Below are 16,265 nucleotides of genomic sequence, written 5' to 3' on the forward strand. Positions count from 1 at the left end.
ACCACCTCAGTGTCTACTGTGGTCAAAGAAAATACCATAATTTTTAATCACCTAGTCTAGAAAACTTGAGACCATATCAGTTCCTTCTTTTCCTTCATTTGCCACACTAGATCAATATAATATCTCTTTTCCTGATAAATATTTATTAGACTTTTTCCTTTCTTTTCACTCCTCCTGCCAACAGAGCTTCCTTTGACGCTTGTCTTGTTAGTTCCACTCCTCTCATTTATCTGCAATTTATTTTCCTTTTATAAGATTCTTTATTCTCAGGCTAATTTTCCTAGAACTATACTCTCATCACAACACTCCCCTAGTAAAGATACTAAAGAGGCTCTCTAGGACATGGTTTGAAATTGAATTCAACATTATGAATTGCCTTGAATTAGTCTGCACCCTTTGTTTTTTACCTTCCTCACTCAAGGTATTTTCCACTTTCTTTCATGAGTCCACGAGCCATAGACAATATGTTAATATTCAGCTTCATTCCATTATTAGTGTGATTTCTTTCATCTGAAGGGTCTATCTTAGTTCTCTGGCAATATAAATTCTTAATGCTCCCTGTTCTCCGGAAGTTTTCTCCTGATGCTCAAGATAGCATTGATTTTTTCCCATCTCTGAATTATTATTATGCCTATCAATAAAACAAATAATTATATTTGAAAAATATATCATGTGTTTGCTCTGATTTATCCTCCTTTGGTTTTATGTGTACCCTCCACTCCTCCTTCCCCAACCAGTTTAATTACAAGCATCTTAAATGCTGAGATTATCCTTATGCTCTATTTGCATCTATCATAGCAATGAAACATAGTAAAGTACTCAGAATGTAATTGTGAATCGATTAATTTAATTAATGTTTAACATGAAATCTTATCTCCCACTCCCACAGAATGTTTAACAGGATTGCTCCAAAATGAAAAAACAAATATGACAGGCATACCTTGGAGATGTGGGTTCAGTTTCAAACCACCGCAATAAAATGAATACCACAATAAAGTGAGTCACACAAAATTTTGCTTTCCCAGTGGGTGTAAAAGTTATTTTTACACTATACTATAGTCTATTAAGTGTGCAATAGCATTGTGTCTAAAAAAAGACTGTGCATACCTTAATTAAAAAATACTTTATTTCTCAAAAAATGCTAACCATCACCAGAGCCTTCAACAAATCATAATCTTTTTGCTGGTGGAGGGTTTGAAATATTGCAAGAATTACTAAATGTGACACAGAGACATGAAGTTGAGCAAATGCTGTTAGAAAAACGGCTGTGACAAACCTGCTTGACAAAGGGTTGCTACAAACCTTCAGTTTGTAAATTGAAGCACAATAAAGTGAGGCATAATAAAATGAGGTATGCCTTTAATTGGATAGCTGGGTGGTATCAAATTAAATCAAGAAAATAAAAATTTAATTTTTAGGAACTAAGGCAAAAACTATTATAATGGAACATTTATATTCACCTATAGTTTGGATCCAGGATCTTCACACGAAACACATACATTCCGGAATGGTCCAAGGGCCAAACTAAATGGTTACGGTTAGACTTGTTGATAATCTCATATGGTTGATTTAAGTCTCCTGGTTTTCCAATAGCATAAGAAAAACAGTGCTTATAGTTCTGAGTAGAAAACAAAGACAAAAACCTTTAGGTCATTAGCTGACTTTAATATACAAAATTATATACTCATATATTTATTTTGGAAAATTATTTAGAGATATAATAGTTATTCCTATCCCTTCTATCATTTTAGTGTAGTATAGTATTTTTAGAGGCTATCTTGGGTTCAAGTTTGGTAAAAAGTGAAGCTTAGTGAAAGAAAATGCTGTGTTTATTTATTTGCAAACAATAATACATTAGGGTGTTGAGAATCTGTAAGCATTTAATTTCCCTAAATTGAAAACCACAAAATCCTTCAAGGATGCTTACTTTGGGACAGACACTATTTTGATCATAAGGTATGGATACAGTAGTCAAATCTTCTCCTAAGACTTTTATTTATCCCTATAACCACTACTGTCTCTCTGTGGGTCTCATTTATTTATCTCCTGTTCCCTTTTTAAAAAGCATAAACACTATATATTTTTAAAGTTACTTTATTAAAGCTAAGGTAATAAAATAAAATCCTAAAATAATACATGGCATTTCTTCTGGATTCTTGTAGGTCCTGTATGCTTTCACACCCTACTTAAAGTCTTGCTTGTCTGTCATGTATTCTCAGTGAGGCTCAATTCTTTCTATAGCTTTTGAGTGAGTAACTCCCATTTATTCAAGTGGTATTTACTTCTTGTTCTTTCCTTCATATTCTCCCTACATTTTGACATTTTTCAATATGCAGATATTGTATTCTTTCTTAACTCTACTTGGTTTTGGAGATAATCAGGACAGTTCATATAGTTCCCTTATTTGGCTATGGGATCTGGTATACATAGAAGTCCCTTCTATAGCTCTCTCATTTTACCTTATTTATATATACTCCAGTATTTACCCTCGTGTTTGAAAATTTTTTTTGAAGGTGAATATTGCCTTCACACTGAAAATTCCTCTACTTTCCTTCTTATCAGGTCATTTTCTTTTACATAGGTGAATCATTCCATAATTATATTTTAATTATAAGTCCCATCCCTAAAACTCTTTTTTTTTTTTTTTTTTTTTTTTTTTTTTGCGGTACGCGGGCCTCTCACTGCTGTGGCCTCCCCCATTGCGGAGCACAGGCTCCGGACGCGCAGGCCCAGCGGCCATGGCTCACGAGCCCAGCCGCTCCACGGCATGTGGGATCCTCCCGGACCGGGGCACGAACCCGTGTCCCCTGCATCGGCAGGCGGACTCTCAACCACTGCGCCACCAGGGAAGCCCATCCCTAAAACTCTTAATGATTTTTTACAATTTCGTGAAGTGTTACTGTATGTCTTGATAAACTGCAAAATAATTCTTCTCTCTCTCTCCTTTATCACATTTACTATTATTTCTTCCCTTTGTCTACCTTTCTACTACTGCACTCTCTGGCACATTTATAAAGCAATATGTTAGGTGTACATTAATGAAAAACAAGTAAGAGACTCATCATTATTATTTTTTTCTTTTGAACATCAAAAAATTCATTTCTACCTTTATTTGTATGTAGTACTTGTTTATTTATTTTTGAGATATAATTGACCTATAACATTATATTAATTTCAGGTATACAATGTAATAATTCAATATTTGCATATAGTGTGAAATGATAACCACAATATGTCTAGTTAACATCTATCACCATACATAGCTACATTTTTTTTCTTATGATGGGAACTTCTAAGATCTGCTCTCTTAGCAACTTTCAAACATACAATACTGTATTATTAACTACAGTCACCATGCTGTACCTTGCACGCCGATGACATTTTATGACTGTAAGTTTGTACGTCTTGACCACCTTCACCCATTTCACCCCCTACGTGTGGCAACCAATCATTTTTTGATGTACCCTAACTTGAAAACATGATATGTCTTCTTCTTCTTATTTTTTTGTTGGTGGAGTTTCTCGTAGGCCAACACGGGCCTGGGAACTTCTTGTTCTACCAAGTGAGTTAATACATGAAACCATGAACTTAATTGAAAGAATATGTGGCACATACTAAATATGTGCAGGAACTGGACACATATCCTCACAGCAATGTATTGCTGATAAGGACACATTCATCTTCTATCATTACAAGTATTTTTTGTGTATAGGCACCTGGGAATATTTATATTGTTTCCAACTTTCTACCTAGTTATTTCCTAATGTGAAAGATGATTCCCACTGATTGTTGCTCCTATTTTTGTGTCATGCCTGATATTTCCTGTTGTAGTAACAGACTTTTTTTTTTCCAATTATTGTGTTTTTCCCTTTTCTTTTTAAGTTGAAAGCCCACTTGATCAAGCTATATAGCCTCTAAGAAAACACATCAGCCCTGACCTCATGAATTACAATTCTTTTTTTTTAACATCTTTATTGGAGTATAATTGCTTTACAATTGTGTGTTAGTTTCTGCTTTATAATAAAGTGAATCAGCTATACATATACATATATCCCCATATCTCCTCCCTCTTGTGTCTCACTCCCACCCTCCCTATCCTATCCCTCTAGATGGTCCCAAAGCACCGAGCTGATCTCCCTGTGCTATGTGGCTGCTTCCCACTAGCTATCTATTTTACATGTGGTAGTATATATATGTCCATGCCACTCTCTCACTTAGTCCCATCTTACCCTTCTCCCTCTCCATGTCCTCAAGTCCATTCTTTATGTCTGCATCTTTATTCCTGTCCTGCCCCTAGGTTTTTCAGAACCTTTTTTTTTTTAGATTCCATATATATGTGTTAGCATATGGTGTTTTTTTTTTCTATTACAATAGCCAGGACATGGAAGCAACCTAAATGTCCATGAACAGATGAATGCATAAAGAAGATGTGGCACATATATACAATGGAATACTACTCAGCCATAAAAAGAAACAAAATTGAGTTATTTGTAGTGAGGTGGATGGACCTAGAGTCTGTCATACAGAGTGAAGTAAGTCAGAAAGAGAAATACAATTCATCTTTAGCCAAGGACATCTCGGATTACTATGTCAGTCATGTCCAGAAACTCAACTCACATCCTGAGTTATAAGTATGTAGCCAGCCATTCATAACCCACATTCTCCCTTTCCTTCTCAAACTCCAACATTAAGTTGGAAGAACCTGTGAAAATGCCACTTTTGTTTATGAGTCCTTCAGATTTTCTCTTGAGAATTTACAGTCTATAGAGCTACTTCGCAGATTTTTATGCAAGTGTCATTCATCCTTGTAGAATCAGGACTATGTAGCAATTGGAAGGCTATTTCATTTCAGGTATATGTTTCAGGAAGAGAGCACCTCTGATTGCCATGTTGAATAAATATACAGTGACACTCTTCAGTAAGCATAGCCTTACTCACTAGGACATAAATAGTCTTTGCAGGTACCTGCCTTCTACTATATTCAGACTCCAGACTGAATCCACCCTTTTACTTGTGAGCTTTTTGTCTCTCATATGGTAGAACTGAACACTTAGGGCCTGGTGTGGGCACTCTAGAATCTTTATAGAATGTAAGCCACTACTTCAATGTTTCTTAAATGTGGTCCCCAGATCAGCAGTATCAGCATCACCTGGGAACTTGTTAGAAATGCAAATTCGGGGGCTTAGCCCCAGATCTAATGAATCAGAAACTTTGGAGGTAGGACCCAGAGATCTGTTTTAGCAAGTCCTCTAGGTGATTCTGATGTCACCTCGAGGTGATTCTAAAATTTGAGAACTACTGCACTGTATCATACCTATTGAGGCAATCTCCATGACTGTTAATTATCAGGTAGCTCATCCCTTCCTAGGAGTATGTTATTTTGTCATATCTTATAACATTTGGGTGCCCTTTGTGAGATTCTGTGTAAGAGGGTCACTTACATTTACCCTCAACCCCAGATTCTTGGATGTCCTTCAACAAGAAGTTAGAAGGGTAAGTTTTGTTCTTAACGGATTCCATTACTAGTTTACTTCCTTATGATTTTTTAAATAGCAGAATAATACTGTTTGTAATAGGTGGGTGACCTATAATTAATGAATTAGTTCCACAAATATTTATTGAGCACCCGTAATGGGTTAGATGCTGGGGATACACCAGTGAACAAAACAAATAAAATTCCCTCCCCTTATGGAGCCTACATTTCAGTTGGGGATCCAGATAATAAATAGGATAAGTAAATAGACTATATAATGTGTCAGAGAGTTATAAATGCTAATGACATTAAAGAAAATAGGGAAGGGAGATAGCAACTGTCACGGGGTGATATTTAACTTTTTCGGTAGAGTGGCCAGGGAAGTCTTCATTGATAAGTTGATTTTCAAGTAAAGACCTGAAGAAAGGCATTAGCTAGTCATGATGGGGGTGCGGTGGGGATGGGGTGCAGGGAGTCCTGCTGGCTTTGTCATAACTCTAAGTGACATGGGAGCCATCACATGGTTTTGAGCAGAAGAGTGGCACGTTCTGATTTATGTCTTAGTAGGATCAGTCTTGGTGCTGTGTTGTGGATGGATTCATGGCAGGCAAGCCCGAAGCAGGGAAACCATTTAGGATGCTATGGTTATAACCCAGATGGTTGGTGATGGTGGCTTGAAACAGTATGGTGGCAGTTGGGGTGGCACAGGGTGACCAAATTCACAATATACTTTGAAGAAAGAGCCAACAAGATTTGCTGAAAGACCAAATGTGGAGCATAAGATGACATTTAGCTTTTATCCTGAGCAAACTGGGAGGATGGAATTTTTATTAACTGAGGTGGGAAAGAATGTTGGGGGAGTATGTCTGGAGGGTGGATATCAGAAACTCAGTTTCAGACATGTTAAGTTTGAAGCATCATCAGTTTTCTTGTTTGTTGGAATATTCCCATCAGTAAACATGTGGTTATTTTTCTCAATTATTAAAAAAAAAAAAGACCCTTTCTTCAACCCATTGCTCTCCAGCCACTACACTATTTCTCTCCTTACTGCAAAACTCCTCTGCAGAGACTATTCTTGTCTATTCTTGCTGCTTTGAGTTCTTTTTTTCCATACTAATTAAACCCACTTCAGTAGGGTTTTGTCTCTCACTATCCTACGAAAACTGATCCTGTCAAGGTTACCTGTTACCTCCCTGCTGCTGAAGTAAATGATCAAGTTTCAATCCTCATCATAGTTGACCTATCTTAGTAGTGAATTTAGCACACTTGATCCCTCCCTCCTTCTGGTGAGACTTGCTTTACATGAGGTCCAAAACATCATACTTGCCTGGATCTTCTCTTGCTTCTTGGATTATTCCTTTTTCACCTCCTTTGCCTCTCTTCATTTCCCCCATCTCTAAATACTGAAATGACCCCAGATTTAGTCCTTTTCTTTTTACACCTATATCAGGGGTTCATAACCTCATAGTGAGTGTGTATAAATATATAAAAATAGATTTAAAAATATATATAAAGTTGTATTTTATTTTTATATGGGCCCCTTTGGCAATCTGGTGAAGCCTATGGACTACTATGGGCCCCTCTCAGAATAATGTTTTTAAAAATAATAACATAAAATAGGTTGCATTACAAGGGAAACTAGTTGTAAGGAATTTTAGTTGTCAAAATATTGAAAACAATATGGCAACATGTTGCACATTCTAAAATATGTGCTTCTTTAAATAAAATTAGATAGAAGGGTCTTGCCCCAGGTCTAATAACTACCATAATTTTCTTGATAAAGTAGAAAGCAAGTTCATTAGATAAGAACGAGGATGGGGGAAGAGGAGAAAGCATGCAATAACTATTGATGAGAGGGGAAGAGAGAATGAGGTAAAGAAGTATTTGTTGGGCAGTATTATGGGACCATTTTAATCATGAGATGAAAGTGAAACAAGTCAGCATGGGTATGTTTTTCTCTGGCCACAGTCAGGTGCTAAGGTGGACAGTTGAACTTAACTAAGGTTGTGATTTAGCTATGCAAACATAAAGAAGTGGGGGGGGGGCAAAAGAATTGAGGGTCATATTAATAGAGTGATATGACTATTGACTGTGGAATTTAAGCCAGATAAAGAGGGAAAAGAGAACCGGGGGTGGGGTGAGGATGGTAGGATCAATGAATTGAAGGTTATGTTGAGCTGGAAGAATTGTTCAAAGGATTGTTGGAGTAAAGCTCCTAGAATAATGTTACTAGGAAGATAGGGAGTGGTGGATGGAAAATGGATGGTTTGGAGTTGGGAATTCAGAGGGAGATACATATCGTTTGTATATATATCTCTATCTTGACATGTATAGGTTCTGACGTAGAAGCAAAATAACATTCTTATTGTAGGGTTTACATTTTACAGGCTGAAGTACCTTATATGTCACATTTTATTCATGAGATATGATTTGATTTGCCAAATAACATAAATTAATTTCAATTTAAGAAAATTCACTTGAAAACAATATAGGATGCATAATTGATATTCAGAAATGATCTTTTAGTTACACAAGATTGAAACTTCAGGCAGTCTTTAGAAAGACTCAGTCTCAATGCTTTAACATGTTTGTCAGATATTTAATAATCTGCAAACAGATTTTCAGAAGAGAAAATTAAAACAAAATTGTTAGTAATGCAGGGGCAACAGAAGATCAAATAGAATTAAGATGAAGCATCTTGGAAATCATAATATAATCCAATAGAAAAATTGGATTTGATTTACAAAATCAAATTTAAACCCAAAGTGTTTCCATTAAGCACTTAATACTAAAACGCCAAGTTAGTTATTATAAATAAACAATTTGCAAGGTAATATTTTTCTTACCTCAGGTCCCCAGGCTTCTTCTAACGGGAGGCGCTTGTTAAGCTCAGTCATTGACTTCCATGTCTGAGCTTCATGCAAACAGCCACTCTGTCAAAAGGTTTTATATATATAGAAAGGTTTTATATATATATATATGTTTTACATATCAATTTATTTCTAATTATTTAATATAGTTTAGTGCTGTTGAAAATTATATATCTAATTTTTAAATTATTTAAATGTTTGCTGATATACAGAAAAACAATGGACTTTTGTATATTGACCTTGTACAGAGAGAACTTCTTAAACTCACTTATTAACTTTGTTTCAGATGAACAACCATGTTATCTGTGAATATGAGTTTCATTTCTTCCTTTCCAATCCTTACACTTTTAATTTATTTGTATTGTTTATTGTTTACCTTATTACAGACATCAAGAACAATGTTGTATAGAAATGGTTAGAACATGCCTCCTTGTTTCATTCCTGATTTCAGAGGGAAGGCTTTCACATTTTCACCATTAAGAATGATGTTTTATACAGGTTTTTTGTATTGACATTTTATTAGGTTAAGGAAGTTACCATTTATTTATAATTTTCTAAGATTTATTTAAAAAATAATGTTATGTATGGGTGATAAATTTTTAATCAGATGACTTTTCATCAACTGTTGTAATAATCTTATGCCTTTTCTTATTTATACTGTTAATATAGTGGATTACTTTGATTTTCAAATATCCCCAACGCTTAATTTATGAAATAAAGAAAACTTGGCCTGGATGGATTATTATTATTATTTTATTTATTTGTTTTTATTTTTGGCTGTGTTGGGTCTTTGTTGCTGTGCGTGGGCTTTCTCTAGTTGCGGCGAGTGGGGGCTACTATTCCTTGGAGTGCACAGACTTACTGTCGTGGCTTCTCTTGTTGTGGAGCACGGGCTCTAGGCACGCGGGCTTCAGTAGTTGTGGCTCGTGGGCTCTAGAGCGCAGGTTCAGTAGTTGTGGCGCATAGGCTTAGCTGCCCCGTGACATGTGGGATCTTCCCGGGCCAGGGCTCGAACCTGTGACCCTGCATTGGCAGGTGGATTCTTAACCACTGGGACACCAGGGAAGCCCTGGATTATTTTTTAATAAGTTGCTGTATTTGATTTGCTAGAATTTTGTTCAGGTGTTTTGTATCTATGGTTATGAGTCAGATTGGCTCATCATTCTCTTCTCTTAAGGTCCTCATCAAGTCCTCCTGGATTCACAAAATGAGTTGAAAGTGTTTCCTCCTGCCCTTATACTCTGGAAGAGTTTTTATAAGGCTGAAGTAAAATTTTTCTTAAATATTTGGTAGACCTCATCAGGAAAGCCATCTGAGATTAGAGTTTTCTATTTTTTGGAGGGGGGGAATACAAGAAATTTTGGTGTATTTTTCAAGGCATTTGTCCATTGCCAAATTTGTTGATATAAATTTTTTTATAATAACCTCTATTATCTGGATTATAAAATGGTGATATTTCAATTCTATTTTTTCATTTGTCAACTGGAATAATTTTATAAAGAGATGCTTCCCCTCATCTACTGTTTGTTTGTCCATTGGTAGAGTTCATTTGAAGAAAATAGGATAAATATTTGTTTCTCTTTATTTACCAGTTTTCAAAATAAGGCATTGGTTTCCTATCATTCTGTAAAGGTGATTTAAAAAGAAAATCATGAATTCATCGATTTAATATATTTAATGAGTTTTACTCCATTGCAATAATTATTCTCCAGGAAGCGCAAACTGTCCCATCTTTGGCCAGTAGAAACCTCTTGATGTTGATTTATGATTACTTTTATTTATTTATTTTTAATTAATTTAGTTTATTTTTGGCTGTGTTGGGTCTTCGTTGCTACTTGCAGGTTTTCTCGAGTTGTGGTGAGTGGGGGCTACTGTTCGTTGTGGTGTGCGGGCTTCTCATTGTGGTGGCTTCTCTTGTTGTGGAGCACGGGCTCTAGGCATGCAGGCTCAGTAGCTGTGGCTCACGGGCTCTAGAATGCAGGCTCAGTAGTGTGGCACAGAGGCTTAGTTGCTCCGCGGCATGTGGGATCTTCTCGGACGAGGGCTCGAACCCATGTCACTTGCATTGGCAGGCGGATTCTTAACCACTGCGCCACCAGGGAAGCCCGATTTCTGCTTACTTTTAAATGACTCTAGCAGTCCCTGATACTTCCTTGCTATTGGGTATGCCAAACTATTCTAGGCTCATCTTGTACATTTCTTCCTTCAGGCGTGGAATCAGCAATTTATCTAAGAATGCCCAGTACGTTTAGTCGGAAACGGTATTTCAAAACAACAATCTGGCTACTAAGTATACTTTCAGCTACTGATTAGTTATGTTTCTAAGATTTTAACGGTCAGAATAGGAAAATTTTATCTATCTCTCTATTTGATTCATAAATTTATATCCAGAGCAATATCCAATACCTCATGAGTTCATATTGAGTCCTATTGGAATTCAAGATTTTTGTCTAACTTCTTCTATCTTAACATATGTATCTTCTTGCTTTTACAACAAAACACTTGGTGAGGAATGGTGGTATTAGAAAATGTCATTATTACACATTTGTTTTATCTCACATTATACACCTCAAAACTTTAGAAAAACAATACAAATATTATCACCAGTGTCATGATTACTGAAAACACTTATACTTTTCCCTTGTATATGCTCTTCACATTCTCCTATCATATTTTATAATTGTACTAGATCTACATTGTCAGAGAATACACCCATTATATATTACATTCTAACCCATTTAACCCTCATTTTGTTTTAGTCTTGTAAGTAACTATATACTATATTATAATGCTTCCTCCTCGTCCTTATGTTGATTTCTCTTTAGTATTTTTGATTTTCTGAAGCTTCTTACTTAGTAAATTACCCAGGAAGGGCTCCTGGGAACAATATTATCAGAGCTTTCTACATACTGATAGCAGTTTGTGCCATTTACAGTGTAATCAGTTTTGCTGGATGTAAAATCCTTGGCTTGTATTTATTTTCCTTTAGTATCTTAAATATTTGACTCCACTTTCTCCTGGCATACAACACTGCTATAAAATGTCTGATGATAATTTAATTTTCCTTATAAATTTCTTGCTTTTTTGCTTATATGCCCACATGGGTTGGCTATTCTGATTTGATATTCTGAAGTATATGGTATGCTCTTTCAATAAGAAGTTTGAAAATTTTATTTTTCGGGGGGGTTGTTTGTGTTTTGTTGAATTATTAGTATTTGTTTTGTTCCTTTGCCTTGGTTCTCCTTTTTCAGGAATTCCATTTATTCTTTGCCTATCCTCAATATTTGTCACTTTCTCTCCAATCATTTTTATTTCATCCTTCATTTCTTTCTTAAAATTTTTTCCTCTTTTAATTTCATGTATCTTGTAAGACATTATCGGTTGTTCACCTTCATTTTTTAAAATGCTATTTCTATTGTATTCAGAATTTTAGGTTTGGGAATTATTTTCCTTCGGTAACTTAAAAATATTTTGCTTCAAAGACTTCTGGTTTTTATTGTTTCTATTGAGAAATCAGCTTTAAATCTTATAGTTACTTTTTTGAAGGTAAGTTATCTTTTTTGCTCTGAATACTTTAAAGATTTTTCTCTTTGTTTTTGATTTTGGAAATTTTACTGTGATGTTTTTGGATGCAGATTACTTTTTCTGTGCCTTGATGTCTTTCACCAGTTTTGGAAAATGTTGCTTCTGACCAACACTCTCTCTTCTCTTTTTTTAGGACTCCAGTTCTTAGATCTTAGCTTTGGATCTCCTTTATGTTCTTTTTCTATATTTTAAATCAGTTTATCTCTCTATGTGTAATTCTGGATATTTCCCTCTGACCTCTTTTCTAGATGGCTAATTCTCTTTTCAGTGATCACTCCCAATAGTTGAGTTCATACTTCCAGTTATTGCAATTTTAATTTTTTTTCTAGAAGTGATTAGTAGCTCAGATATAGGCATGGATAAGGCAGAAAAATGAATGTTTAAAGTTGCGTAACACTAAACAAGAACAATACCAGGGAAAGTGACATATAGGCATTGGGAAGACAATAGCTAAAGGACTGAACTGTGGAGCTCAAGTTAGATAGGCAAAGAAGAGAAGAAAAATGGGAGAAGCAGAGGGTTTCTCTAGGATATCTAGAGATATCTAGATTGTGTGAGAAAAAAGTAGATATCTAGATTGTGTGAGAAAAAGAGGCAGAGGAGTAGTGGGAAAGAGAGAGCTAAAGGGTCCAGAGACTGAAATGTTCGCATTTAAATGTAATTTTAATAGGAGGAGCTATATTGGTCAGCTTTGCTGCAATAAAAACTCCAACCCTCAGGGGTTTTACACATTAAAATTTAATTCTTGATCACACATAATCCAATGCAGATGTCCCTGGTTAAAGGGCTCCTATGGATGACTCTCCTCAAAACAGTAGATTAAAAACTCAGACTTTTAAAAATCTAGTGGCTTCTTGAAGTCCCTTATCCCCTTCATCCAGTTCACATCTACTCCATCTTTAATCGTTGCTGTAATATATTGACATGTGAAGGAAGATGGGAAGCATGGAGGTGCATGTGAAGTTCTTAAGTACTTCATCCTGGACACATATCACTTCTGCTCATACTCCAGTGATAAGAATCAGTCACATGGCCTGACTTAGTTATGAATGAGGCAGGAATGTGTGATGGGATGGATTTGTTTGGTCACATAATTGCAGTAATGTGGAGGAGAGTAGCAGGTGGAATTCATGTCTCTTTGTTGTCACCCACGTAGGTCCTACTTCTTGGAGAATGAAGGTCTCTGGTACATGAGAAAGTTACTTTGGAAGGAGTCATCCCTGGTTTTGTATGAGATCTCTGACAAATCTCAGGAATCAATGCTGGTAACTTCTAGAGAGGCTCCATCATGATGGGAGGCCCTCAAGGGCAAAAAGCCCCATGTAGAAGGGATGGGAGTGAACTGTGGTGATTTGGAGTAGGAAGGCCTTTCTGCTGTGGCCTGCAAAGTGAACAGGAAGAATAAAGGGGATTCACTGTGGAGGCTGAGAATGAGCAGTCATGGAGGATGAAGGAAAACCAGGAGAGTGTGGGGACAGTGAAGCCACGGTCAGTGGGTCAAATGCTGCAAAGAAGTCAAAGTGAGATGAAGCCTAGAGTGTGTCCATTTGATTTAGCACAAATGTGATGAATGTCTGAGAGTGAAATGCAGGCCCATAAGTAATCAAACATTAAATACAATGTGGAGAGAAAATAAAATATTAATCAATAATTGCATCATCCTACTATAAACATTATCTTTTCTGACCCCTTTAAGTCCGTTCTATAGGACAGTGATTTATTTTTTCATAAATGAATTTTCATAGTCATAGAATTCAATATACAGGTCATATTTATTTTTCCTACCTACAGCTGACTGGTTTTGTTTTCCTTAGATAATTTATATATAGATTTAAAATGGAAAGACTTGTCTAATTGCATGCTAAATTCTATTTAAATCCAAAATGTCATACCTTCTTCATAGTGTTGTTAAAGCTATAGTCATCCCTGCCATGTATTTCCCACACTATGAAATTTACTTCAACATCTTCAACGTAGCCACTGTCATTGTATCTGAAAGAGAGAGCGAACACAAAAATAATAGTTTAGTGCAGAAGGGCTAAAAGCTCCAGCTGTCAAGACAGAGGTACTTAGGTTTGAATCCTGTCTTTATCACTTAGCTTTGTGACCCTGGGGAAGTTACGTAAACTCTTGAAGCCTCGACTTTCTTATCTGCAAAATAATAACAGTACTTACAGTATAGGTTTCCTTCAGCTCTCAAAATAAATCTCATGGTAACGAAGCAGAAAATTTTCACTTTTTTAACAGTTGGAACCATAAGTTCTCTTCAGTTTGACAGGAACCGTGTATTGATAAGGTGAGTAGGTGAGGCCATGCTGTCATGGCTGGTAGCAGGGAGAAAGATGGAAGGGAGCCATGAATGGAGGAAGGGCAAAGCAAGGGTTCCTTGGTGTTACTTAATCAGCAAATACTCTTTGGGTGCCTATTATGTACCAGAGAATTAAAGCACAGAACTACTATGATTCGAACTGAGAAGGTACAGATCTCTCTGGAGGAACCAACTGGAAGATATGGCTAAGTGTTAGAAGATCAGCAGCTTCAGTAAGAGTTGAGGTGTGGTTGAGAAGCAGAAACAGTCATAAGCTCCTTGGAGCTATATTCATGCACAACCCCTGCTCAGAGAATGCATGATGACTTCCACCAACAGCAGACACCACCAGCAGACAGTCCAACATGGACAGGCTGCCCACTCCCCTGACGTCAGGACTGGAGACATAAGTCTCACTGAGCTTACAGTATTTACCCCAAACTCAGTAAGTTTTAAAAGAGATGTATTACTTCAAGTTGTTATGATTTTTTCTGCTACCATATGAAAATAGGGTCTTGAGAAAAAAGCTAAAGTCAGTTACTGATAAAGTCATACCTTTGAATACCAGAGCTTGACTGTTTTAAAAATGGTTACATGCCTTTCTTCTCCATCAGTTATTGCCCATTTTTCTGAATGAAATTATCCCCCACACCCCTTGGATGGAAATTTCACTTAGGACCTTGGTCTCAGGCAGGTTGCCTCAGTGTCTAATATATTTTCTTGCTTCACATTTCTGTGTCTATTCATAAAAAAACAGCAGATGCTTCACAGTGACCCCTTACTCACTGCCCAGATCTCTGCCTGACTTTGCAGTCATTCTGTCTAGCTTTGCAGGTCGGCTATAACTCACTGCTATCCACCCATGGTCATAAAAAACAGTTTTTGTTCCTTGCTCAGAAATTGAGAAGAAAACATCTTTAAGTGTCAGAAAGTGTTACCTGAGAAGTTATTTTGTTTCTATCTTTAATTAGTTTTTAGAAATCATAGAGATGAACTCAGGTGTAGTTAAGTGGGGATTGGTTCTTCACTTCTTTCTTGGCATGTGATGGGGGTTACAGAGAACTCTGAACTCTAATGAGAGCTCTGGACCCTCCCCACAGGAAAATGCACATATGTGTGGGCATGCACACAATTTTCTATGCAGTTTCAGGGATTTGGGCAAAGCTCTAATTCTAGGAGCTTTGGAAGGTGCAGCATGTTTGACCGCATCTTCTGAATGCCATCAGATTCTTGAATTAATAAAAACTAGTTGCAAAGCCCTATGTTTTATTTAAATAAAAAAGATCTTAACTGAACTCTGAGCAGGCATCGTTTGACAATCACAAAAGCAATAAGCTACAGTGTCATCTAGTGGCAATAAGGATAAATTGCATGACATACTTTCTGGGTTTATAATGATCTTTGATGTTCTATGTATTTCATTGAGAATATGGGACCAAAATACTTGCCTGTGAAAGCATGGCTTATTTTCATTGAACTTCATTAATGTGAGATATAATACTAATTAAACCTGAGAGATTCATGAGTGTTACTACATTTTGTAACTTCTCCCTACAATTTGTAACTTCTCCGCTATTGCAGTTCCACTTTGGGAATTGGGAAGGAGAGACCTCTCTGTTGATCCATTAGACACATATGTTTTCAATCCTGTCTGGTCACTCTAGATAGCCCATTGTATTAACCTTGTCTTTTACTTTCTGTAATGTGATGCTTTAATATCTAGGGCCTTGCTTACCTTGGAGGGATGCCCTCCCAGGGTTAACTCCTAGAGATAGTAAACAGCTCCCCTAGGCATGCCTTTCATATGCAAACCAACCAATCCAGAGCCCATACCCCCAGCCACCTCCTTTATGGGTTGTCACACTGGGCCACTATCTACCTGCCCTAATCACCCCAGGATCAGGTACTAGACAACAAGACAGTATTTACACCCAGAGCCCACTGAAATTACTCAAAATAGCCAATCCTAAACCTGCTTACCCTGTCTCATCCATTCCTTCCCACAGAAAACACAATAAAGACCCTTACC

General features: G+C 36.6%; 1 protein-coding gene across 1 annotated transcript in view; it reads right to left on the reverse strand.

Annotated features, from left to right (window-relative positions):
• Positions 1-16,265, reverse strand: part of CATSPERE (catsper channel auxiliary subunit epsilon) — a 232,659-nt gene that overhangs the window by 16,980 nt on the left and 199,414 nt on the right. The window contains exons 13-15 of the mRNA XM_060285306.1: positions 13,821-13,920; positions 8,320-8,406; positions 1,461-1,618 (exon numbers count right to left, since the gene is read on the reverse strand). Of these exons, the coding sequence (XP_060141289.1) occupies positions 1,461-1,618; positions 8,320-8,406; positions 13,821-13,920 (345 nt within the window). The remainder of the gene's footprint in view (positions 1-1,460; positions 1,619-8,319; positions 8,407-13,820; positions 13,921-16,265) is intronic.

This window comes from Globicephala melas, chromosome 1, assembly GCF_963455315.2.
Source record: "Globicephala melas chromosome 1, mGloMel1.2, whole genome shotgun sequence".
Classification (NCBI taxonomy): Eukaryota; Metazoa; Chordata; class Mammalia; order Artiodactyla; family Delphinidae; genus Globicephala; species Globicephala melas.